Raw genomic sequence first — 25,346 nt, forward strand, 5'->3', positions numbered from 1 at the left:
AGAGCCTGATATTGGAGATCCTGGATTGAGTCCTAAGTCGGGCTCCTTGCATGGAGCCTACTTCTCCCTCTGCCTGTGTCTCTCTCTCTCTCTCATAAATAAATAAAATCTTAAAAAAAAAAAAAAAAAACTGTTCAGGGCAGAGTGCTCTAATTTTTGACAGCTTAGATTTTTTTAAAAATTTTTATTTATGATAGTCACAGAGAGAGAGAGAGAGAGAGAGAGAGAGAGGGGCAGAGACACAGGCAGAGGGAGAAGCAGGCTCCATGCACCGGGAGCCCGATGTGGTATTCGATCCCGGGTCTCCAGGATCGCGCCCTGGGCCAAAGGCAGGCGCCAAACCGCTGCGCCACCCAGGGATCCCTGTCTTAGATTTTTATAGAAACTTTTGGGATCCCTGGGTGGCGCAGCAATTTGGCACCTGCCTTTGGCCCAGGGTGCGATCCTGGAGACCTGGGATCAAATCCCACATCGGGCTCCCGGTGCATGGAGCCTGCTTCTCCCTCTGCCTGTGTCTCTGCCTCTCTCTCTCTCTCTCTCTGTGACTATCATAAATAAATAAAAAATTTAAAAAAAATTCTGTGATTTAAAGAAAAAGAAAAACTTTTGTAAATCGGTGGTACTCAGACTTTAGCATGCATCATAGTCTCGTGGTGTGCCTGTTAACAGACTGCTGGGCACCATTATCAGAGTGTCCAGGTCTGAGGCTGGATGGAGTGGCAGTGGCCAGGATTTGCATTTCTAACTAGTTCCCAGGTGATGCAGATTCTACCACATGGTGATCACAGTGAGAAACACTGCATGTTTATCAGGTTCCTACAGCTGCCTCCCATTCCCCTGCTCTGATTTTACAAATAAATTAAACAAAAAGCACAAAACCTTTACACCACGACTTGGTTTGCTGAGCAGACCAGCCTGGTATAGCTTGAATATTAACTACAATTACCCACATTCTTAATTATTGTTTCCTGTGTTTGCTTTTTTTGGGATCAGACCTCTTGGACCTGAATCCCTCTTGGTGAGCATCCTTGTCCATGGCTCTCTTCCTACTGCAGCTGCACCCAATCAGGTCCTCATTGGCTCGTTTGTCTCACCGGAATCCTCCTAACATCCCCCATCCCAACCAAAAACAAACCAAAAAACCCACATAACTCTCAGTAGGTTAATATTCCCAAATCCCAGCTAGAATCAGGTCACCCTTTGGCTCAAACTCTCAGCTCCCCATTACTAACTCAATAAAATCCAAAATCCTTAGTCTGAACCCAACCTACCTTTCCAAACACATCCTCCACTACTCCCCTTCTCACATCCTCCAGCCAAATTAAATGAATGATTTGTATATGCCCCATAACATCTCCCCTCTTGCTCTTGTTGATCCAACTACAATGTCCTTCTCATCTTTACAGGTCCAGTTCAAAAATCACCTCTAATAGTCTTCCCCAATGCCTCACAACGAAATATAAATTGTTCTCTTGAATTCTTAGACCTTCAACATCACTTGGGACATAGAATTCTCTAATTATAGTAGATTCCCTTAGCCTGTAAACCAAAGAGCAAGATCTCTGATTTAACCAAGTAGCCTCCGCAAATCTTGCACATGGAGGGTACTTAGATACTTGTAAGTGAACACTCAGGGCAGCCCCGGTGGTGCAGTGGTTTAGGGCCGCCTGCAGCCCAGGGTGTGATCCTGGAGACCCGGGATCGAGTCCCACGTCGGGCTCCCTGCATGGAGCCTGCTTCTCCCTCTGCCTGTGTCTCTGCCTCTCTATGAATAAATAAATAAAATCTTAAAAAAAACTATTGAGGCTTTTAATAATAATAAAAAAAAATAAGTGACTCAACCAGAATGGAATCTTGCACTAGTCTGGGGAAGGGTTATGCAAACATGCAGCACAGGCAGGAGACAAGATTTTTATAGCGTGTAAATTCAACTAGAGCAAAGATGTTTTGTACACTTATGTATCCCAAGTATTTAAAACAGAGCCTAAGCACCTGTGGGGCTCAGTCAGTTAAGGGCCTGCCTTCAGCTCAGGTCATGATCCCAGGAGGATCCCAGGATTGAGCCCTGTAGAGGGAGGAAGGTCCCTGTTCAGCAAGGAGCCTGCTTCTCCCACTCCCCTGCTTGTGGTTTTCTCTAGGTGCTTAGGTACTATGTGTTTGATATATATATATATATGTGTGTGTGTGTGTGTGTTAAAATAAAAATAAGGGAAGCGTTCATAGAAAGGGGCTTATAAACTGAGCAGTGAGAAGTAAATTTGGTTCAGAGAAGGGAATTCCTGGAAAACAGAAGACAGAAGACATGGCTTATTCACTAAATGGCAGGATGCCCAACGCAGTAGCAGCAGATAATTTAAAGTGAAAGGTGAAGAAACTCGGAGCAGGGATGCCTGGATGGCTCAGGGGTTGAGTGTCTGCCTTTGGCTTAGGGTGTGATCCCAAAGTCCTGGGATTGAGTCCCACATTGGGCTTCCTGCATGGAGCCTGCTTCTCCCTCTGCCTGTCTCTGTGTGTCTCTCATGAATAAATAAAATCTTAAAAAAAAATAAGAAAGAAACTCGGAGCAGGTCTGTCAAAGCCTTACGTTCTATACTAAAAAGCTTGCTCTTTACCAGTAGCCAGTCACATCCTTACGAGTCTTAGAGGAAGGCCCATGACCAATTCATGTGCCAGGACAGTAACTCTGGTAGTAAAAAGGATATGGTTAAAGGACAGAGCAGTTAGGTTATTGGAAAGTTTAAGTGGGCAATGATCAGGACCCTACCTGCAGGAACAGGAAGGAAAGATAGATTAGTGACTAATGTTTGCCATTTAATTCTTATGTGTTGATTTAATCTAATTTCATGAACCCGGGATCCCTGGGTGGCGCAGCGGTTTGGCGCCTGCCTTTGGCCCAGGGTGCGATCCTGGAGACCCGGGATCGAATCCCATATCAGGCTCCCGGTGCATGGAGCCTGCTTCTCCCTCCGCCTGTGTCTCTGCCTCTCTCTCTCTCTCTCTGTGACTATCATAAATAAAAAAAAAAATAAAATAAAATAAAAATTAAAAATAAAAAAATTAATTTCATGAACCCTTCAGAGAGCTCTGTTTCTTATCTCCTTCTCAGAGCAAGCTTTTGATGGACAGTTGAAGCAGGTACAAGGTTGATACTCTATCACTCAAGAAGGTATTTCTGTGTACAGAGACTGACCTGAAGATCTTGTTAAAATCTCCAGATTCTGATTCAGTGGGTCTGAGTCTGCATTTCTACCAAGTTCCCAAGAGATACCGATACTGCTGGTACAGGGTTCCATACCTTCCATAACAAGGACTCAGAAACCAGCCTGGACCCAAAGTGCTTGATTTTGGTCAACCAGGAGAAAAAGCATCCATGGTCAAGTGTGTGGGATCTGAAGCAAGATGGCCTGGGTTCCTAGCTGCTACTTTCACCTCTCAGAAGGTTTCCCACATCTCCTGTGTAAAATGGAGTATAATCATACCCGCCACAGAGGGTTAAGTTCATTTATGAGTGCCTCACACACTGAGTGCCCAGGAATATTAATAATATTAGCCATTATTACCATAGTCCAACTGCCTCATATAATTATCCTCCTGTCTCAAGGAAAATTTAACATTACCAGAGAACCAGACTCCTATCCGGTACTTTTTTTTCCCACAATGCAAAACAAAAACTGGTCACACATTAAAACATTCAATTGAAGGGCACCATGGTAGCTCAATCGGCAGGGAAGTCTGCTTCTTCCTCTGCCCCTCTTCCACTGCTCTTACTCATTCACTCTCTCTCAAATAAATAAATCTGGGCAGCCCAGGTGGCTCAGCGGTTTAGTGCCGCCTTCAGCCCAGGGCGTGATCCTGGAGACCCGGGATCGAGTCCCACGTCAGGCTCCCTGCATGGAGCCTGCTTCTCCCTCTGCCAGAGTCTCTGCCTCTCTCTCTCTCCTTGTGTCTCTCATAAATAAACAAACAGGGCAGCCCCAGTGGCACAGCGGTTTGGTGCCGCCTACAGTCTGGGGTGTGATCCTGGAGACCTGGGATAGAGTCCCACATCAGGCTCCCTGCATGGAGCCTGCTTCTCCCTCTGTCTGTGTCCCTGCCCCTCTCTCTCTGTGTCTATGAATAAATAAATAAAATCTTAAATAAAATCTTTTAAATATATATATAAATAAATCTTTAAAAAAATAAATAAATAAAAACTTCAACTGGGGGATCCCTGGTGGCTCAGTTGGTTGGGCATCTGGCTCTTTGGTTTTGGTTCAGGTAGTAAGATTGAGCCCCATAGCAGGCTCCACACTCAGCATGTAGTCTGCTTGAGATTCTTTCTCCCTCTTCCTCACCCTCTTTTCCCACTCATGCTCTCTACATACATACATACATACATACATTCATACATATACACATACACACCACTCAATCTGGAGGTAAAAATAATCAAGGATGGAGTATAAGGAAATCTATGATGCAAAAGCTTAAGGGCAAGGGAGACTAGAAAGAATTTAAGAGAGCAGCAGCTCCTGAGGTTTTCCTACATATAACAAAGCTGAGCACCTCAGTTGAGCATGGCGCCTGCTCTATGACAACTTCCACGTTGTTTCTACACCAAGACAATCCAAGACAATCCTATACTTTATAGTGAGCCAAGTTTATTTTTATCTATTTCTTTCTTTTTATCCCCATATCCCACTCATTGCTCCCACAAGCAGCTGTAATGCGTTTAAGGTATAAGTCTGCATTTCCAAGTGTTCTTGTCAAATGTTTTGTGTACATGCATTTTTAATGTACATAAACTGTACTGTTATAAACCTCATTCAATCTCTAACATCTTCCCACTCAGCATTATACGCTGCTCTAAGCCAATGTCCCTAAGTGCTACCCAGTAGAGGCTGGCACACCTATCTTACCTGCCCTGTCTTCCTGCCATCTCCAAAAATCAATATGCAGGTTGTCTCCAGCCCTCAACCACCACACAGGGTCCCATGGATATTCTCATACATGCCCTCTGCTTGTCTGTCCTAGGTTTAAGTAAAAATGCAGGCCAGGCTGTGACTTCAGGCCTCTGTCACTGCTCCAGGTCAGCCACCTCCTACCTTGATGTTCTTGACAAAGGGAGAAAAATATCCAACATGGGGTTTTTGTTTTTGTTTTTGTTCTTGTTTTTTTGCTAGTAGCAAGTTTTATTCTAGGCAACTGCAAATCATCAAAGGAGACATTCACATATAGGAACCCAGGAGCCCAGTCCCATCTCCCCAAACAACAGTGGGGCAGGCATTCAACACTCCTAAGAAGCATTTTTGTGCTTTTTCTCCATCATCTCTGAACAGTCAATCCCAGAACTAATTTGAAAAATGTGTAATCTACACAATCTCAAGAAACAACTGGTGTAATAAGAACAAACTCCAATTCCCACTGGAACAAGTCAGACAACTGTAAGTAACAAAATAGTCTTCTAACCTGGGTGGCTGCAGAAACCAGCAAGGACCATGTTGGAAGAGGATTATGGTGAAAAACCTAGATTCCCAAGCAGCATCATGCTCTGGGCTCCGTCACAAGACTCTTCATTCCCAGCAGGGATTCTGAGGTTTACCTCTACCACTCTCCTCCTCTTGCTCCTCTAGATTCAGTTAGCCCCTTATGAGCAAAGACCCCCCCCCAAAAGAGGGAGCTCAGCACTCTGCCACCTGATCTCTGACCTTACTAAGTGTGGGTGGGCTAAAAGACCCCCATAAACAAATCCCTCCTAGAGGGTAGGCCCAGTCCCCATGTTAGGAACAACTTCTACAACACTGGAAATTTTTTAAAAAACAAGGATCAAGACTTTTTTGTTTTTTAAATCAACTAAACTCTAATTCCAAAAAAGTTTCCTCAAAACTTCTACTTGTTTTTAACAAAGAGACTACAAAAGAAGAGGAAAGAGAAGGTTAGGTCCCAGAACTCTCCCACACACCTGGTTTCTCCATTGGCCCAACCCAACCTCACAGGGAAGACCTAAAATGCTGGGACAGGACCTGGAACCAGCCACCAGTCCCTGGGGGGTCAGAGCCCACCGCAGCTCGCCACGAGCATCAGCCATGATGGGAAAACCAGAGCTTTGAAGGTGCCAGAGACGACAAGCTCCACAGCAGGGAGAGATGGCAGGGAGAGGAGTGGCCCTGGACTCCTCCTCTTCCACAGTTTTCAGGAGAGCCTCTGGGCTTGGCCTGGTGCTTGGCCAAGGGAAGGCAATCAAAGCGACTCTTCTCAGGAAAAAGTCCCTGACTCTGCACAGTGTCTCTTTGGGGGGACCAATGCCAGCCCCTTCTGTACCCCCCGGGACCAACGAGGGGCTGGCACCCTTAAAGCAGGCCATTGGGTCTCCCAGGCTCCAGAGCCAGCCCTCCCCGCTCCCGCTGGTGGATCTTCTGGTGCTGCAGAAGGTGCTGCTTCTGGACAAAGCTCTTCTCACACTCTGAGCAGCTGTAGGGCCGTTCTCCCGTGTGGATACGCTGGTGCCGCACTAGATCAGATGGGTGGCTGAAGCTCTTGCCACAGTAACCGCAGATGAGGGAACTCCGGCTTTTCCTCCAAGGGATGTGGCCGGGCAGGGCAACCAGGCTGTTAGGTGAGAACCTCTCCTGGACATAGTGGCCAGCACTAGGCCCCTCCTGCAGGTGGCAGCGCTGGTGGGTTACCAGGCTCACCCTGCAGCTGAAGCTCCTCATGCACACATCACATTGATGAAGCTTTGTCCTCTTGGACTGGGGCTTCAGTTGTGGCCTGGGTCTAAGGTTCTCCTCTGGCTCCGAAGCTGTGTAAGTCCCCCACCCTGAGTGGGTCTGCAGATGCGTAGCTAGCTGCTGCTTATAATGGAAGCTGATCTCGCACTCAGAACATTCATAGGGACCAGAGGTGTCCCTCTTCAGCTTTAGGCCCTGCCCACATTCCTGACCCAGGTGTACCTGCCTATTAGATTTCTGCTTCGGGGGACAGCTCAGAGTTCTGCCACTGCTAGAATCTCTACTGCCCTCAGTGGGATCCTCCAGATTAGTGTCCCCGGAGCTCGAATCCAAGAGGATAGAACCACCCTGACCATCCCAGAGTTCAGCATGCTCTGGGCTCAGGAAAGCCTGCTCTTCAGCAATGCCTGAGAACTCTCCAGGAAGATCCGCAGAGTCTTCCTGAGTGTACTGTATCTCCTGCTTGATCAGAACCCCTTCTGCTGCCGAGAGAAAGACCAACAAAAAAGATCACATTCTAGCACCTTCGGTTTCTTCAGAGCTAAACAAACATCTGTGAATTTCAGAAGGGCTCAAATCAAAGTACCCCAGGATTAAGGGGATCAGGACAATTTGGAGAAGACGACTGGGTTCTAAGACTGAAAAACCAAACCTATATTCAGGTAGAGAAATCTGAATAGATTACTTTTCTAGAACAATGTTATAAATGGTAATTCTCTAAGCTTGTTCATAAATTTATACTCCATTCCTGTGAAAAATGACAAAATACACTATAACTAATTTAAGAGTGTTAAAGTAATAAATATGAATTATTTTAAAAAATCAACCACTCTTAAACCTAATATTCATTCATGTACCCAGCCTGTTTTCCTGCACATTCCCCCCCAAATAGCTGACTTATAAATGCTCTGCATGCCTCTCACCCAGACAGCTCCACTCCTAATATCTGACCAATCCTATCCTCAACCTCGAGGGTTTTCACTAGAGCTATTATGTACTCTACTCTGTATAGTAGAGAGGCATGAGGTAGAATATAGTCACAACACTTAACAATTAAGGATTCTCCACAGCAGTAATAACTGAAGACGCACATCTAATTAGATGAACTAACGAAAATTATAAAGAAATCTAAAATAATATCAGATGAGGTTGCTGATAATCAGCATTTGGCAGTTTAGCAGTTGGAAAACTTGTTATATTCAATAAAAAGAATATATATATATATATATATATATATATATATATATATATTTTTTTTTTTAAAAAGAAAGAAAGAAAGCTCGTTATAGGCTGTAGGGAGAGGGATGGAATATTCTGGATCCACTTACCTGGGTGGATATCACCAGGGCCTTCCTCCTCCAAGTCACCCAGCATCCCTGCACCCAATTCTGCTTCTCCTTCTGGCTGGCCAAGGACCTCTGGGTTGGAATAAGCACAGTGTGAGCCCAGGAGAGAGTAAAAGCTCACTGCACACTGGTCAACTGCCAATGAACACGGTAATCAATGTCAGGGCTGATATTAAAAGTTCAAAAGATTAAAAGGCTACTGTTCTTCCCACTTTCCCATCAGTGGCAGCTTGGGACAACTGGAAAATTATAGCCAGTTTGAAAAATCTATTCAGTCAGCTGCCTTCAGTGCTCCTTCATTAGTCACTGTGGCTCAGGCAGTCAGGCTCCAGAAATCCACTCCCCTTCTTCCCCACCCTGCCCTCACTTGTACACGGTCTCAAGTGCTGCCTCCTTTCAGCATATCTAACTTCATCTAGGCTGACACACTGCAAGGCAAAGCGGGCACCATTATCCCCAGCTGGGACAGACAAGCAAGCAGCCACTAGCAGAGCACAGAACTCAGCCCAGGTCATGCAGTCCCCTCTCACCCATCTGCTCCACACTCTGCTCCAGTTACACTGGCCTTTTTGACACAACTCTATGGACTTCAGTTTGAAAATATTTTGTCAGGGGCACCTAGGTGGCGCAGTAGGTTGAGCGTCTGACTTTTGGTTTTGGTTCAGGTCATGATCTCAGGGTCATGAGATCAAGCCCCGAGTCAGGCTCTGCACTCAGCTAGGAGTCTGCTTGTCCCTCTCCCTTTGCTCCTCTTTCTGCTCTCTAATAAATGAATAAAATCTTAAAAAAAAAAAAAAAAAAAAGGGCAGCCCCGGTGGCGCAGTGGTTTAGCGCCGCATGCAGCCTGGGGTTTGATGCAGGGGATCCTGGATCGAGTCCCACATCAGGCTCCCTGCATGGAGCCTGCTTCTCTCTCTGCCTGTGCCTCTGCCTCTCTCTCAATCTCTGTGTTTCTATGAATAAATAAATAAAAGCTTTAGAAAAAAATTTTGTCTACCAAAACCTACTTAATAATAGCTAATATTTTATATATAAGAATGTGTATCTATTAAGCAGCACTTCTAATTAACACAAAATAGACACTGAGCTCACAGGGACTGAATAGAATTCCAGCCAAATGCCAAGAAAAAAATTTGGTTAGCCTATGCTGCCTGGCTCATCTCAGATAACAAAGGATTTCTTTGTCACAAAGTTTTAAGTATGAAAAATAGCATGAGGAACCCTGGCCACATTATACCATAATGATGACATCTTCTCTATTGGTAAATATTATCAAGAACTATGTGACCATAGACAAGAAATATAAAATACTCAACACCAAGACCTTTCCAAAAATCTTTATGGACTCCCATTTCTTTTCTTTTTCATTTTTCAAATTTTTTATTTAAATTCGAGTTAGTAACATATAGCATAATACTGTTGTTGCTTTTTTTAGATTTGTTTATTTATTAAGATTTTATTTATTCATGAAAGACAGAGAGAGAGAGAGAGGGAGAGAGGCAGAGACACAGGCAGAGGGAGAAGCAGGCTCCATGCAGGGAGCCCAACATGGGTGGTACTAAACCGCTGAACCAACCGGGCTGCCCATAATATTGTTTCTAGGAGTAGGATTTAGTGATTCATCACTTACATTTAACACTCAGTATTCAACACAAGTGCGCTCCTGGGCAGCCCCAGTGGCTCAGCGGTTTAGCACCGCCTTCAGCCCCGGGATCAAGTCCCACGTCAGGCTCCCTGCGTGGAGCCTGCTTCTCCCTCTGCCTGTGTCTCTGCCTCTCTCTCTCTATCTCTCATGAATAAATAAATAAAATATATATATATATTTTAAAAAGTGTCCTCCTTAATGCCTGTCATACATCTAGCCTAACACCTAACCTATCTCCCTCTATCAACTCTATTTGTTCTCTACTGTTAAGTGTCTCTTACATTCTCTCTCTCTTTTTTGGAGACTCCCATTTCTCAACGCAGCATGGACCAACAGATGAGCCAAAGCCACCTAGAATTATAGGTGTAATCCGAGTCACAAGCTACTTGGCCAGGGATATAAAGATACCTGAAAGAGAATTCCCGGGAGAAAAGTGCTACTTACTCAGAGAGACCAGAGTCTCATAGTTGCTCTTCATCACATTTCTGTAGAGCTCTTTCTGCCAGTCATCCAGATTCTCCCACTCCTGCTCTGAGAAACAGACTCCATCATTTTCAAGTGACCTGGACACCTGAAATCACAAATAGTACACAATGAATGCCTCCAGTCGTAGCCACAAGGGAAAAGCCAGCAATTCAGAATAAAGGGCTTGGATCCCCATCTAGTCTGACTCTTAACCCCCAAGGGGACTGACTACCTTTGGAACTTCTCCATTGCTGCCCGGCGGCAGCCGCAACACCCAAAAGTTGCTGTTCCTCAGCAGGTTCTCCATGTTCTCCAGCCGCCTCTGCAGCAGCCCGTACTCCTGCAGCAGGGTTCCCAGCACAGCCCACTTGCCCTCCAGCTGGTTCCCAAACTCCACGGCGGTCTTCTCACAGTTTGCCAGCTTCTTCTCGGCCGTCCCCGTCCGCCCCTCCAGACTCTGTAGCCGGGCAGACTGGGCCTCCATCTTCTTCTCCACAGCTTGGATGGCGGCCACCACAGTCCAGAGAGAGAGCTCTGTAGTCTGCGGGTAAGAGCTTTTCTCTGTCGCTTGTGGGGGTGGCGTGGAAGAAGTCAAAGGTGTGGAACGGCGTTTCCTCCTGTGCTGAATGAAGAATCAGACCCAGGGTCAGTCAGTGTCAGTTCCAAATGTAAGGAAAGAAAACAATGGGTCCAAGAGTCATTAGAGCTACCTAGTTTCTACCTTTAAAAAAAAAAAAAAAAAAAGTTTGTCCCACAAAGGTGAAATCATATTACACATAACATCTTACTATCTGCACTTCACACTTGACATTATTCTATAGTCTCTAAAACCAACAAAGACAATTCCTCAGCAAGACCTACTACAGGGCTCAACTCATTTACCTTTGCACCTGAGCAGCTAGTACAATGGATGACACCGACTAAATCCTTCATAAATGTTTATGGGCGTGATTTGATGAAGCCTACTGACATATTCCTTATGTGGTTCATTTTCATGATCTGTCCCTAACCAGGAAAACCACTACAGCTGACGCTCAACATTACTAAAGTCAACATATGGGAAGTCTCCCCACAGCCCCTGCTGACCCCATTTATATGCCATACACTTTCTTCAAGGCAGCTGCTCTATCCACAAGGACGACACTGAGAAGAAATAGCTTTGAAAGAATTGCAGTGGCAAGGACTTAGGGTCTGGAAAAGAAGGGACAAAATGAACATAAGTATCACAGAAATGAACATGTAAGCTTGGCCATGACCGACTCTAGTTACTCAACTCAGTTCTGATTGAATATGTGGGTTTAAAGCCTAACTGTGCCCCCTAAAAAAAGACTTAAAAGCTTAATGTAAAAAATAAATACAAATGAAACAAACAGGACACGTGACCTTTGGAGAGGCTCATTTTGTCCCATATTCTGCTTTTCACTTTCAGTGGCTCATCTAGCTTTCTGGAGCCTCCCCCTGCCTTTCTGAGGTCTGGCATTTTCTTGCTTGCTTAGCACTCTGTGCAAACAGGAAGGTGAGTCAAGATCTGAGCACTGAATAATTCCTCTCCTCTTCCACATAGCAAAAGGCTGAAAAGAGGTGCTTTTTGTTTTGAACCACCTATCGAGATGGAAACAATTCAAATGTCCATCGACTGGTGAATCGATAAACTATGTTCCATCCATATGCTTTGTGATGAATTTTGTTGCCCCCCCCCCGCCCAAAAAAAGTTGAAGTCTCTACCCCCACTATTTTAGAATGTGATCTGATCTGGAGAGAAGAATCTTTACAGAGGCAATCAAATTAAATTAGGTCATCCGATGGGCTATAATCAAATATGATGTGGTATCCTTATAAAACAGGGGAGATCTGGACAGACACAGATGTACACTTAGGGGAAATGATGTAGAGACACACATAGGAAGAACCATCCCATGACAATGGAGGTAGAGGTCGGAGTTCTGTTGCCACAAGCCAAGAAAATGCATGAGGGGCCACCAGAATCTAAGAGAAAAGCCTGGAACAGATTCTCTGTCATGGTAGTCCTCAGAAGGCACCAAGTCTGTGGACACCTTGATTTCAGACTTCCAGACTCCAGAACTGTAAGACAATACACCTTTGTGTAAGCCCCAATTTGCAATACTTTGATAGAGAAGCCTTAGAGTACTAATACACCATATAATAAAATACCGTTATATTATTAACACATTAAAGCTAATTCTATGTTAGTGATAAAAAGGGAACAAACTACTGATTCACCTAACAACATGGATGTCAAAATCATGCTACATCAAGGAAGCAAGACACAAATGCCACTTGACATAACATTCAGGAAAGGCAAAACTCGGACGCCTGGGTGGCTCAGTGGTTGAGCACCTGCCTTCAGCTCAAGTCGTGATCCTGGAGTCCCAGGATCAAGTCCCAAATCCGGCTCCCCATGGGGAGCCTGCTTCTCTCTCTGCCTATGTCTCTGCCTCTGTGTGTCTGTCATGAATAATTAAAATCTTAAAAAAAAAAAAACTTAAAAAAGGGGGGAGGGGGACACACCTGGGTGGCTCAGTGGCTGAGCATCTGCCTTTGACTTAGGGAGTGATCCTGGAGTTCTGGGATCAAGTCCTACATCGAGCTTCCAGCATGAAGCCTGCTTATCCCTCTGCCTATGTCTCTGCCTCTCTCTCTCTCTCTCTCTCTCTCTCATGAATAAATAAAATCTTTAAAAAAAAAAAAAAGGAAAGGCAAAACTCTAAGGACAGAAATCAGATCAGAGGTTGCTAAGGGCTCGGGTTGGAGCAAGGAGAGTGAATGCAAAGAACACTTTCTGGGATGATGGAAATATTCTCTAATCTGGTAACATGATGATGGTTGCACATTTGTCAAAACTCAATTATATGCCTGAAGACTGAATTTTATTCTATGTACAAAAATTATCTCAATAAGCACAACTTAATATAGATACAGAGTATATGGGCAGCCCTGGTGGCGCAGCGGTTTAGTGCTGCCTGCAGCCCAGGGCGTGATCCTGGAGACCCTGGATCAAGTCCCACGTCAGGCTCTCTGTATGATGCCTGCTTCTCCCTCTGCCTGTGTCTCTGCCTCTCTCTCTCTCTGTCTCTATGAATAAATAAAAAAAAAAAAAATAGATACAGAGTATAGATCGAAGAAAATGTTAGCTGCCATGAACGATGCCATAAGCGTAAGTACAAAAAAACATGAGAATAGAAATAGAGTATGAAGGGGAAGAAAAATAATAATCCCAAACAAAACTGCAAACTAAGTAATTATGAGAGCAGAAATGCAGGTGGTTGGGGCACCTGGGTGGCTCAGTTGGTTAAGCATCTGCCTTAGCTCAGATCAAGATCCCAGGGTCCTGGGATTGAGCTCCTTGATGACTGGGGGAGACTGCTTCTCTCTCCTCCCCACTCAAACTCTCTCTTGCTATCTCTCTCAAATAGAAGAAATGCAGGTGGTCAAGAAGCAGTCAGGAGTACAAATACAACAAAGGGAAACCACTTTTTACCCACCAGGTTGACACACTTGAAAAAGAGGGCTAAGGAAGTACATTTGGAGCTGTCTAGAATATAAAACTGGGTACTTTTTTTTTTTAACTGGGCAGTTTTATAACACTCCTAGAGGGAATGAAAAATACTACAAATTTTATGGAAGAAAATCTCAGGGACGCCCAGGTGGCTCAGCAGTTAAGCACCGGCCTTGAGCTCAGGGCATGATCCTGGAGTCCTGGGGTCGAGTCCCATTATCAGGCTTCCCGCATGAAGCCTGCTTCTTCTCCTCTGCCTATGTCTCTGTCTCTATGTGTGTCTCATGAATAAATAAAGTCTTAAAAAAAAAAAAAAAAAGAAAATCTCATAAAAGTCACTCAAAACCCTTTCACCAGGATCCCTGGGTGGCTCAGCAGTTTAGCGTCTACCTTCGGCCCAGGACATGATCCTGGAGTCCCAAAATCGAGTCTCACATCGGGCTCCCTGAGTGGAACCTGCTTCTCCCTCTGCCTGTCTCTCTGCCTGTCTCTCTCTCTGCATCACTCATGAATAAATAAAATCTTAAAAAAAAACAAAAACAAAAACTAGCAATCCCACTCATGGTATTCTCTTATAAAAGCAAGTGGTATTATTTACTGACATCCATACAAAGATGATTACTGGTAATAGTCTTTGGAATAGTTAAAGCCTGGAAATAATCTAGAGGACTATTCATAAAAGAATGGTTAAATAAACTATGGCACAATCAAAAATGACACTATACTACCTTTAAAAATGAGTTAGACCTATACATATGGTTTGGAAGAGTTTTTCATCATACCCTACTAGCTAAAAATCCAACTTTTAGGGAAATATATTTATTATGATCCCACTTTCCTAAACAGAAAATTTGTGAGTATATGTTTTGTTTCAGCCCACAGAAAGGTCTAGAAAGATATTCACCAAACTAAATTGTTAATATGACATCCTCAGGGAGAGGAGAGGAAGAGATTTTAATCTTTCCTTGTAAACTACTGCTTGACTTCTTCAATAAACATGTATTTTTTCATAATTTATTTTTTACATAAATTCCATTATTTAAGAATATTCCTGATCGCAGTGAAAAATACAAAAAGTGCCTTACACTGCCCATGCTTCTGGATTTTCTGGGGCATTTCTGTTTGGGTATTCTATCATACTGTCAGATCAAGTATACAATGGGCCTGCATCTGAAACCTGTTGCCATTAAGTATAAGACCGGTCCCTGTGGGATCCCTGGGTGGCGCAGTGGTTTGGCGCCTGCCTTTGGCCCAGGGCGCGATCCTGGAGATCCAGGATCGAATCCCACATCAGGCTCCCGGTGCATGGAGCCTGCTTCTCCCTCTGCCTATGTCTCTGCCTCTCTCTCTGTGACTATCATAATTAAAAAAAAAAAAAAAAAAAAAAATTTAAAAAAAAAAAAAAAGACCGGTCCCTGTACCTAAGGAAGCTTCAATCTGCTTGAGTGAAACACAAAACAAATAACATTGTTTTTAAAGATTTTATTTATTTATTCATCAGAAACAGAGAGAAAAGCAAAGACAAAGGCAGAGGGAGAAGCAGGGTCCCTGTGGAGCACCTGATGTGGGAATCAATCCCGGGACCCAGGGATCACAACCCAAGCCGAAGACCCAAGTCAAACACAGAAGCTCAACCACTGAGGCACCCAGGAGCCCCAGAACAAGTAACATTCTAAAGTGGCATCTATCTAAGGTTGACTAGATAATATTTAAGAGGTCACCTCCAACTGAGATACCATGACTTTTTTTTTTTAAGATTTTATTTATTTTTTCATAAGAATACACAGACAGGAGAGAGAGAGGTAGAGACACAGGCAAAGGGAGAGAGGCAGGCTCCATGCAGGGAAGGGAGCCTGATGTGGATTCGATTCCGGGTCTCAAGATCACGCCCTGGACTGAAGGTGGCACTAAACCGCTGAGCCACAGGGGCTGTCCAATACCAGGACTTTTTAATAATGAATAGTTTAAAAAGAAAAACTTGATACATAAGATGTATAAGGTACTGGCAACAAATCTCCAGTAACTACCACTCAGTTATATAAATATTGCCTCTGAGGTCCTTTGTATGACTCCCTAAAGTAACTACTATTCTGAATTTAAATTTTCACTAGTAATTGTCTTTTTTTACATTATCACCAATTTTTTTCCCCAAAACAATACATGTTCTTTAGCTTTGCCTATCTTAGGACTTTATATAAATGGAATCCAGGGACGCCTGGGTGGCTCAACAGTTTAGCACCTGCCTTTGGCCCAGGGCATGATCCTGGAGTCCCAGGATCGAGTCCCGCATCTCTTCCTATGTCTCTGCCTCTCTGTTGTCTCTCATGAATAAATAAATAATATCTTTTAAAAAAAAAAGGAGAGATCCCTGGGTAGCTCAGCGGTTTAGCACTGCTTTCAGCCCAGGACATGATCCTGAAGACCCGGGATCAAATCCCACGTCAGGCTCCCTGCATGGAGCCTGCTTCGCCCTCTGCCTCTCTCTCTCTCCATGTCTGTCATGAATAAATAAATAAAATCCTAAAAAAAAAAAAAAAAAAAAAAAAAAAAAGGAATCCTTATTCCACAACTCCTCGAAATATCCTATTGTAGCAGATGGCTGTAATTTTCACTTCATAATATTCCAGTGTGACCATACCATTTACTTTTCCATTCCATTAATGATGTGTCTCCACAAACAGAGCCACAAAAAAAAAAAAAAAAGGGGGGGGGGGATCCCTGGGTGGCGCAGCAGTTTGGCGCCTGCCTTTGGCCCAGGGCGCGATCCTGGAGACCCGGGATCGAATCCCATATCGGGCTCCCGGTGCATGGAGCCTGCTTCTCCCTCTGCCTGTGTCTCTGCCTCTCTGTCTCTCTCTCTGTGACTATCATAAATAAATAAAAATTAAAAAAAAAAAAAAAAAACCGAGCCACAGTGAACAAGACTGTACGTGGCTCCTAGCAGCATGGGTAAGTTTCCCGAGGATATAGTCCCAGGAAGGAATTGCTGGCTAATAGGGTATATACATATCTTGGACTTCAATAAATAATACCAAATGTTTTCTAAAGTAGCTGTATCAATTTCCTCCTGTCAGAAGTATGTTAAGTATTCTGGATTTTCCCCAACTATATCAACACTTGGTACTGTCAGACTAAAATTGTTCCTCCAGTTGGTCTGAAATATGTCATCATGGTTTCCAGCTACACTTTCCTTGATTACAATGATAAAGGTAAGCATCTTTTCAATGTTTATTGTCCATTCAAATTCCTTCAGTGAATTACCTGCTCAAGTCTTCTAACCATTTATCTTTTGGGTTATCTGACTTCCTCACTATCTCAGAATTTCTCTGAAAATTCTAGGTACGAATCTTTACCACACTATACACACTGTAAACATTTTCTCCTTACTTGTGCATTTTAAAAATTCACCTTATTGGGCAGCCCAGTGGCTCAGCGGTAGACACTCAGCTCAGAGAGAACGAGAGGCAGAGACACAGGCAGAGGGAGAAGCAGGGTCCATGCAGGGAGCCCGATGTAGGACGTGGGACTCAATCCCAGGTCTCCAGGATCACACCCTGGGCCAAAGGTGGCGCTAAACTGCCAAGCCACCCAGGCTGCCCAAGAATCTGCAATTGAAGAAGGGTTTGTTTAAAAAAAAAAAAAAAAAAAAAAAAGAAGGGTTGTCAAGGACAGTTGTTTCTTTTTTTACTCCACTCCATGTCAAATGGAGCAAATAACTGGCAGGGGGCTCTGGAAAACACATGAGGGATCCCAAGCCCCATGGAGATATTCTGTTCAAGAGCCCTACCGAAGGTCCCAGTCAACAGTCACCATCAACTGCCAGAACACATTCTCATTTCTATTGAGACTCTTTTACTCTCTTCATTTTTTCTTCATTAATCTCTCTATAATGGCGTACCTTAGAAACATTGCAAATTTAGGGCAGCCAGGTGGCTCAGCGGTTTAGCGCTGCCTTTAGCCCAGGGTGTGATCCTGGAGACCTGGGATCGAGTCCCACATCAAGTTCCCTGCATGGAGCTTGCTTCTCCCTCTCCCTGTGTCTCTGCCTCTCTTTCTGTATCTCTCATGAATAAATAAAACCTTTAAAAAAAAATTGCAAATTTAGTTCCAGAATACCACAATAAAGCAAATATCATAATGAAGTAAAATTTTGGTTTCCCAGTGCATATAAATCTACGCTATACTGTAATTTAAGTAAACAATAGCATTATTTCTAGTAGAACCATGAGAGACTCCTAACTCTGGGAAACAAAGGGTTGTAGAAGGGGAGGGGGGATGGCGGATGGGATAACTGGGTGATGGGCACTAAGGAGGGCACTTGATGGGATGAGCACTGGGTGTTAGACTATATGTTGGCAAACTGAATTTAAATAAAATATTTTTGGGGATGCCTGGTGGCTTAGCAGTTGAGCGTCTGCTTTTTTCTTGGAGTCCCAGGATCAAGTCCCAGGATCAAGTCCCACATCAGGCTCCCTGCATGGAGCCTGCTTCTCCCTCTGCCTGTATCTCTGCCTCTGTGTGTGTGTGTGTGTCTGTCTCATGAATAAATAAAGAAAATCTTAAAAAAAAAAAAATACTGTATTGCAAAAAAAAAAAAAAAAAAAAGGCTGTCACCTGAGTTTTTAGCAAATCATAATTACTGGTCACAGAACAACGTAACAAATACAACAATAATGAAAAACTTTAAAATACTGTAAGAATTACCATTGTGTGACACAAAGTGAGCAAATGCTGTTGGAAAAATGGAAGCTGAGGGATCCCTGGGTGGCTCAGCGGTTTAGCGCCTACCTTTGGCCCAGGGCATGATCCTGGAGTCCCTAGATCGAGTCCCATGTCGGGCTCCCTGCATGGAGCCTACTTCTCCCTCTGCCTGTGTCTTTGCCTCTCTGTGTGTGTCTCTCATGAATAAATAAATAAAATCTTAAAAAAAAAAAAAAGAAAAATGGCAGCTGAGACGTGACATAGTTGCCACAAACCTTCAATTTGTAAGAAAATACAGTATTCTGCATTTAGTATTGAGCAAAGCTCAATTGAGGTATGCTATACCCTGGTATTATATGTTGACAGATATATGGATAAAAAAGTAACTAAAAAAAAAAAATAAAATAAAAAATAAAAAATAAAAAGTAACTAAAAAAAAAAAAATCTGTATCTGTGCTGTCCAACAGCCACTAGAAACATATGGCTACTTAAATCTATATTAATTATAACTGAATTAAATTCAGTTCCTCAGCCATACTACCTACATTTCAAGTGCTTAATAGCCATAATAGCCATGTAGTTCTAGTGACTATTTGAACAGTGCAAAGCAGAATATTTCCATAACCTCAGAAAGTTCTATCAGATGCATTACAGCCTAATTACTTTTTGGTTTGATAAAAACTAAGGTTTTCTTACAGTCTTCTACTATGAGAGTTTTCCTTATAGTTCTTTCAGTTTCGCTTTACATATTTTTAAGCTATGTAATTAGTTGCAAAATATTAAAAATGTCGTATCAAGGTGGTTAACTGAGTCTCACTACTATTAAAAATAGTAGCCCTCCAACTCCAGCAATATTAATATAGGTGAGGAAATTTCAGATTCTTTTATGTTTAACTGTTTCTGTAGCTTAATCTTTTTTTTTTTTTAATTTATTTATTTATTCATGAGAGACCTAGGCAGAGGGAAAAGCAGGCTTCCTACGGAGACTCCAATACAGGACTCAATCCCCAACCAGGTTCACACCTTGGAACCCTTGAGTGGAGCTGCGCGAAAAGGCAGACACTCAACCAGCCACCCAGGCATCCCTGTAGCTTTTGTCTTTTAGTTGTATCTCTTACAAACCATATAGCAGGATTTTTTTTTTCCATTCTGACAACTTTTTGCCTTTTACTTAGAACATTTAGTCCATTTACATTTATTGTAATTGTTGGTATATTTTAATTTACTTTTTACCTTTCTTGTACTATTTATTCTCTTTTCATTGTCTTTCTCGCCTTCTTTTAGGTGATTTCTCTTATTCTATTATTTCCCCTTCTAACTTGTAACTTTTCTTTTCTTTTCTTTTTTTATGATAGTCACACAGAGAGAGAGAGAGAGAGAAGCAGAGACACAGGCAGAGGGAGAAGCAGGCTCCATGCACCGGGAGCCCGACGTGGGATTCGATCCCGGGTCTCCAGGAACGCGCCCTGGGCCAAAGGCAGGCGCCAAACCGCTGCACCACCCAGGATCCCTCCCCTTCTAACTTGTAAGCTTTCTAGCCAAGACTAGAAAGTCTTTTAGCAAGTACCCCAGTATTACGGGAAACATACTTATAAAGACCTTCAAACAACTGAATTCTGATCTCCTGTTTTTACATCAACGCTGCATGTATTTTAATTTGCTTTTGTTTTTAACCTCACGAAAGATTATTAGTTTCCCTCAATGTTCAGATTTACCCATTTCCACAGATCGCCATACGTTCTTGCATTTTCAGACTTTCCATTGGGAATAGTTTCCGTTTACCCGAAGTATATCCTTTACATTTTCCAGCTCCTAGGTGGACCAGTCAGTTAAACCAGTAACCCTTTATTTAGGCTCAGGTCACGATCTCAGGGTCAGGAGCTGGAGCCCCGCTTCCGGCTCCATGGTGGGCGTGGAGCCTACTTAACGTTTTCCCTCTCCCTCTGCCCCTCCCCCACCCCCACCGCGCGCTCGCTCTCTCAAAAGACTTTCTGCCCCTCCCCCTCTCTTGGGCTCTTAAAAAATAAATCTCTCGCCCTCTCCCTCAACGCTCGCGCTCTCTCGCGTAAAAAAAAAGTCTCTCCCTCTCCTCCTGCCCCTCCTCCCGCCCTCTCTCACCTCTTTTTTTTTTTTCCTCTCACCTCTTAAAAACAAAAACCCACAACTCTCCCTCTGCCCCTCCCCCAGCTCGTGCGCGCGCGCTCTCAAAAAAAAACAACAACCCCCCCCCACACACACACACACAAACAAAACACGAAACAAGCCTCGGAGAAGTTTCTCGGCGACGGTGTGTGGCGCCGGCGCTCCGGCCCGAAGACGAAGGAGCCCGAGAAGGGGAAGACAGAGCTTTGAGGGCGTGGGAGGGGGGCGGCGTTCGTCAGGAGCAGCCGGGGGAGTCCCGAGCCCCCCAGCACCACGGGAGTCCGGACCTCGAAGCCCCGCCCTGGCCAGGAGCTCCGCCATCCCGAACGCGGCCGCGACCCGTGCCGGGGGGACCCTTACCCGAGCAGGCGCCGACTCCGCCATGGCTGCCAGTCGCCCCTCAACACCCGAGCCCCGCCTGATACCCCTCTCGCTGCGCCCCGGTCCGCTGGGCACCCCCTACCCCACCTCCAAGGCACCACCAGTGCCGTGTTGATACAAGGTGCATTGTGGGAGTTCGGCCCTCCCGCGCCAAGAGCGGCTCCAGCGGCTCGTCCTAACCCCGCGGGATTTCGAGACCGCCCCCAAGCGGCAGGAGGATGAACAGCAGCTCGGCGCTCGGGCCAGAGGGCTTGGTTCCTCCAAGTCAAGGGCAGATTCAGACTCCCAAGGCAAACGCTGGCCTTTGTGTGTCTTCTAGGTGCGCAGCGCTCCGCGAGGTGCTCTAAAAGAATAAAAAATGTATACAAATCAGAGATTGCTCTGAGGGAAGAATAAATTTAGTTGGGGAAAGGAGATGTGGCCCCAACTGGCATGTCGTTTTATTCCACTAGGTCAGCTGTTACTTGGCTTTCTAGAAACTAGAAAGCCACATCAACTTTCCACATCAACAGCGGTGGTCAAGGTTCCCAGACCAACTCACTGTGTCCTTTGAATTAGGGTAATCAGGGCAGCCCGAGTGGCTCAGTGGTTTAGTGCTGCCTTCAGCCCAGGGTGTGATCCTGGAGACCTGGGATCCAGTCCCACATCCAGCTCCCTGCATGGAGCCTGCTTCTCCCTCTGCCTGTGTCTCTGCCTCTGTGTGTGTGTGTGTCTCATGAATAAATAAGTAAAAAGTCTTTTAAAAAAAATCCAAGATAGCCCTGATTTCAAATGTTTAATCCAGCCCACATGTTACTGTTGGATGATGAGTTTGGAGTTTTGATTTAGAAAGCATGGTTGCATTTCCATTTGATCACCCGATACAAAACACTACTGCAACCATACTAGCCTAATTTGTACCACATGGTCTCTATAGAGATAGGCAATGAACTTCCACTTTGAATAACAGTCTCAAAGCGCTTCCTCAGAGAACTAAACCCAAGATCAACAGACTGGCTCCTTCTTAGCATGCAGGGCTCAGTTCAGACTTTTCCTCCTCAGAGAGACATTCCCTGTCCATCCTGGCTACTGCCCAACACCCTTCCTATCCCAACACTCAATCTTGACACCCTGATAGACATTTTCACAGCATTATCACTAACCAAAATGACTTCATTTTTTATTAGTTTATATGGTAATTATGTGTCTTTTTTTTAAAGGTTTTTTTTAAATTTATTTATTCATAGAGACACAGCTAGAGAGAGAGGCAGAGACACAGGCAGAGGGAGAAGCAGGCTCCATGCAGGGAGCCCGATGTGGGACTTGATCCTGGGACTCCAGGATCACGCCCTGGGCCGAGGCAGGCACCAAACTACTGGGCCACCGGGGCTGCCCAATTATGTGTCTTTTTTACTAAAAATATCCCTCCATGGTATACACCATTTCTTGCACACAGAGGTGCCTATAAATATGTCTGAATGATTGAATGGCAAATCAGAGAATAAGGATAGGTAAAGTCACCTCCAAGAGAAGGCATGATGTCCACGGCAATCAGATCAGCAGGAAACTGACTGAATCATGAACACATCTAAAGAAAGGGTGGGTCAAGCTGAGGAAACCAATCAGCTATTGAGATATGTCTAGGGTCTGATTGACTTTCTCAGACCAATAAAAACTTACTGTCAGACACAGAAAAAAATGTATCATGACTGTGGGGACAGACATGTCGGGACACAGGATACTGGGCACAGATGTTACCAAGTGATTCAGTTCTAGAATCCTCTGTTCTGTTTCTGTGTTCATCAAGTAGTCTGATTATGCAGGTTCCCATATAGCTACTGGGAGGCAACATGCAGGTGAGGCTGATACAAATGTCCAGTCCACTTCTGGAAATTATTAAACTGATGCTCTAGGGGGAATCCCTGGGTGGCTCAGCGGTTTAGCACCGCCTTCAGCCCAGGGCGTGATCCTGGAGACCTGGGATCAAGTCCACGCATGGAGCCTGGTTCTCCCTCTGCCTGTATCTCTGCCTCTCTCTCTGTGTCTCTCATGAATAAATAAAAATCTTTAAAAAATAATAAATAACTAAATAAAATAAACTGATGCTCTGGCTTATCCACCAGTCTCTTGAGAGTCACTATGGTTTGTTCAACACCCCTGACTCTGAGCCTGGAACAGTGGGAAAATATTTAGATCAAATTTCCAGAGTGCTGGGGTACCTAGGTGGCTAAGTCAGTTAAGTGTCTGCCATTAGCTCAGGTCATGATCTCCAAGTCCTGGGATCGAGGCCCATGTCGGGCTCCCTGCTTAGAGGGGAGTCTGCTTCTCCCTCTACCTGTCACCTGCCCACCCCCATGTGTGCCTGCTCTCTCTCTCTCAAATAAATAAATAACATTTTAGAAAAAAAAGCACCCTGATCACTATTATTCTTTGTATCCTGGCTCCTTCACTGGTGACATATTCTCACTATGCTTCAGTGTCTTCCCACTGAGAATATATCACATTCTAACAGTGTTGATGGGATTAAAAGAAATAATATGTCTAAGTAAAGTGCTTGTGTACCCGAATGCTTGGCATATAACAAGCACTCAATGACAGGCGATTTCTCGTTTTTGTGTTTTTGCTGTGGCAACGTCCTCCAAGCTTGTGCTGGGATGAATCCACCAACATAAATGTCACTTTGTTATGTCCCTTAGAAGCTGCTCATTTGTCCTTTCCCAATGACACTCAGATCTTGATGCAGGCCTTTTTTTTTTTTTTTAATTTTTATTTATTTATGATAGTCACACAGAGAGAGAGGCAGAGACACAGGCAGAGGGAGAAGCAGGCTCCATGCACCGGGAGCCCGACGAGGGATTCGATCCCAGGTCTCCAGGATCGCACCCTGGGCCAAAGGCAGGCGCCAAACCGCTGCGCCACCCAGGAATCCCTTGATGCAGGCCTTTAAATAAACTTTCCAATAAGGCTCATGATTATTCCAATTGGTGGCAGTGGTATTACAGGAATCAAGAAAATAGACTTAGTGCCTTTAATCTGTCATCTGTGTCTGTAAAATATTAACGTAACATGCAGAGCTGAAAGTGACCTTAGACATTATCTCACCCACATCCTCATTTCTAGTGACAAAGAAGTATCCTTTGAACCACATATATTACAAGTTTAAAATAATGCTTTAAAACTATCTTGTCCTTTAAATTTTCTATTGTGCATGATTTATAGCATACATATTAACATGTGTATATACATATATGTATGCCCAAACATATTTTTACTTGAAAAAGTTTATAGATCATGGCTTTATTCCACTTAGTTGAGATCCTTTCTATTCTGTTCCCCTTACTATCCCGAAATCTTTAGATGACAGAGACCAGGTCTTTTGTGCTCCTTCTCTCAAATAATCTTCTGGGGGAATGCCTGGGTGGCTCAGTGGTTGAGCATCTGCCTTTGGCTCAGGTCATGATCATGGGGTCCTGAGATCAAGTCCCACATCGGGCTCCCTGCATGTAACCTGCTTCTCCCTCTGCCTCTCTCTCTTTGCCTCTCATGAATAAATAAAATCTTCAGGAGCGCCTGGGTGGCTCAGTGGTTGAGCATCTGCCTTCAGCTCAGGGCAGGATCCCAGAGTTCCAGGATAGAGCTCTGTACTGGGCACTGGGTGGGGGTCCCTGTGGGGAGCCTGCTTCAGTTTTGTTCATCCCCCATTTTTTGGAGTAAGTTGGTTTGAAAGAATGATCCCAACATACAGAAAGGAGCAGAAATGAGAGACACAGTTTTGCCTCTGTCCAGGATTGACTGTTCAACTGTTCCTTTGACTCTGTGAATGATTCCAGCTTCCTTCCAGAATCTTCTCCGTTCTCCAGTTGACTAGTCAGCTTCAGGTAGAGGAACCGGGTGACTGGGTGACGAGTTGTTTTCTGCACATCCTTTTATCCATTTTGAATTTTGCGTGTATTAAGATAAGATCTATTTGAAACTCCATAAATGGATTAAAACATAATGCAGAATTTCTTAGAGTGCAGTGTTTGGTTTCACAAATTTTGCCATTTTAATCGGGGAAAAATAGGCCCCAGGAATGGCTTGGAAGGGAGAAGGTGAGGAACAAAATTCAATTGGTCCCCTAATAAATGAGGATTTGGGTATTTCCTTGGATACTCTGGGAGGGGGGAATGAGAGATCTCAGAAAGGGGGAGAAGAGCTAGTCTTTAGAGGGGCAGGTAAGATACCAGATCAAGAATGGAAAATGGTGAATTCTGAGAAATTCCTGGCAAAAGTTCTACAACATCTTAAGAACAGAGATAGTGGGGCACATGGGTGGCTCAGTGGCTGAGTGTCTGCCTTTGGTTCAGGTCGTGATCCCAGGGCCCTGGGATTGAGTACTGCATTAAGCTCCCCTCAGGGAGATTGCCTCTCTCTGTGGGTTTCTCAAGAGTAAATAAGTAAAACCTTAAAAAAAGAAGAGA

At 44.2% G+C, this 25,346-nt stretch overlaps 1 protein-coding gene across 4 annotated transcripts; it reads right to left on the minus strand.

Moving 5' to 3' along the window:
* Nucleotides 1-4,623: 4,623 nt before the first annotated feature.
* ZNF212 (zinc finger protein 212) lies at nt 4,624-21,221 on the minus strand. 4 transcript variants are annotated; one of them, XM_041752764.1, is made up of 5 exons: nt 20,887-21,221; nt 10,396-10,788; nt 10,146-10,272; nt 8,039-8,128; nt 4,624-7,189 (listed from the first exon to the last, which is right to left on the minus strand). In XM_041752764.1, the coding sequence occupies exons 1-5, from the start codon at nt 20,908-20,910 to the stop codon at nt 6,330-6,332; spliced, it is 1,494 nt and encodes a 497-aa protein (XP_041608698.1). In that variant the 5' UTR covers nt 20,911-21,221; the 3' UTR covers nt 4,624-6,329. The 4 variants fall into 4 exon arrangements, with proteins under 4 accessions (XP_041608698.1, XP_041608695.1, XP_041608696.1 ...); XM_041752761.1 differs by having other exon boundaries at nt 4,624-7,192; nt 20,887-21,220; XM_041752762.1 differs by having other exon boundaries at nt 4,624-7,192; nt 10,399-10,788; nt 20,887-21,213.
* Between the last annotated feature and the right edge of the window lie 4,125 nt (nt 21,222-25,346).

Source organism: Vulpes lagopus, chromosome 4, assembly GCF_018345385.1.
Source record: "Vulpes lagopus strain Blue_001 chromosome 4, ASM1834538v1, whole genome shotgun sequence".
Lineage (NCBI taxonomy): Eukaryota > Metazoa > Chordata > Mammalia > Carnivora > Canidae > Vulpes > Vulpes lagopus.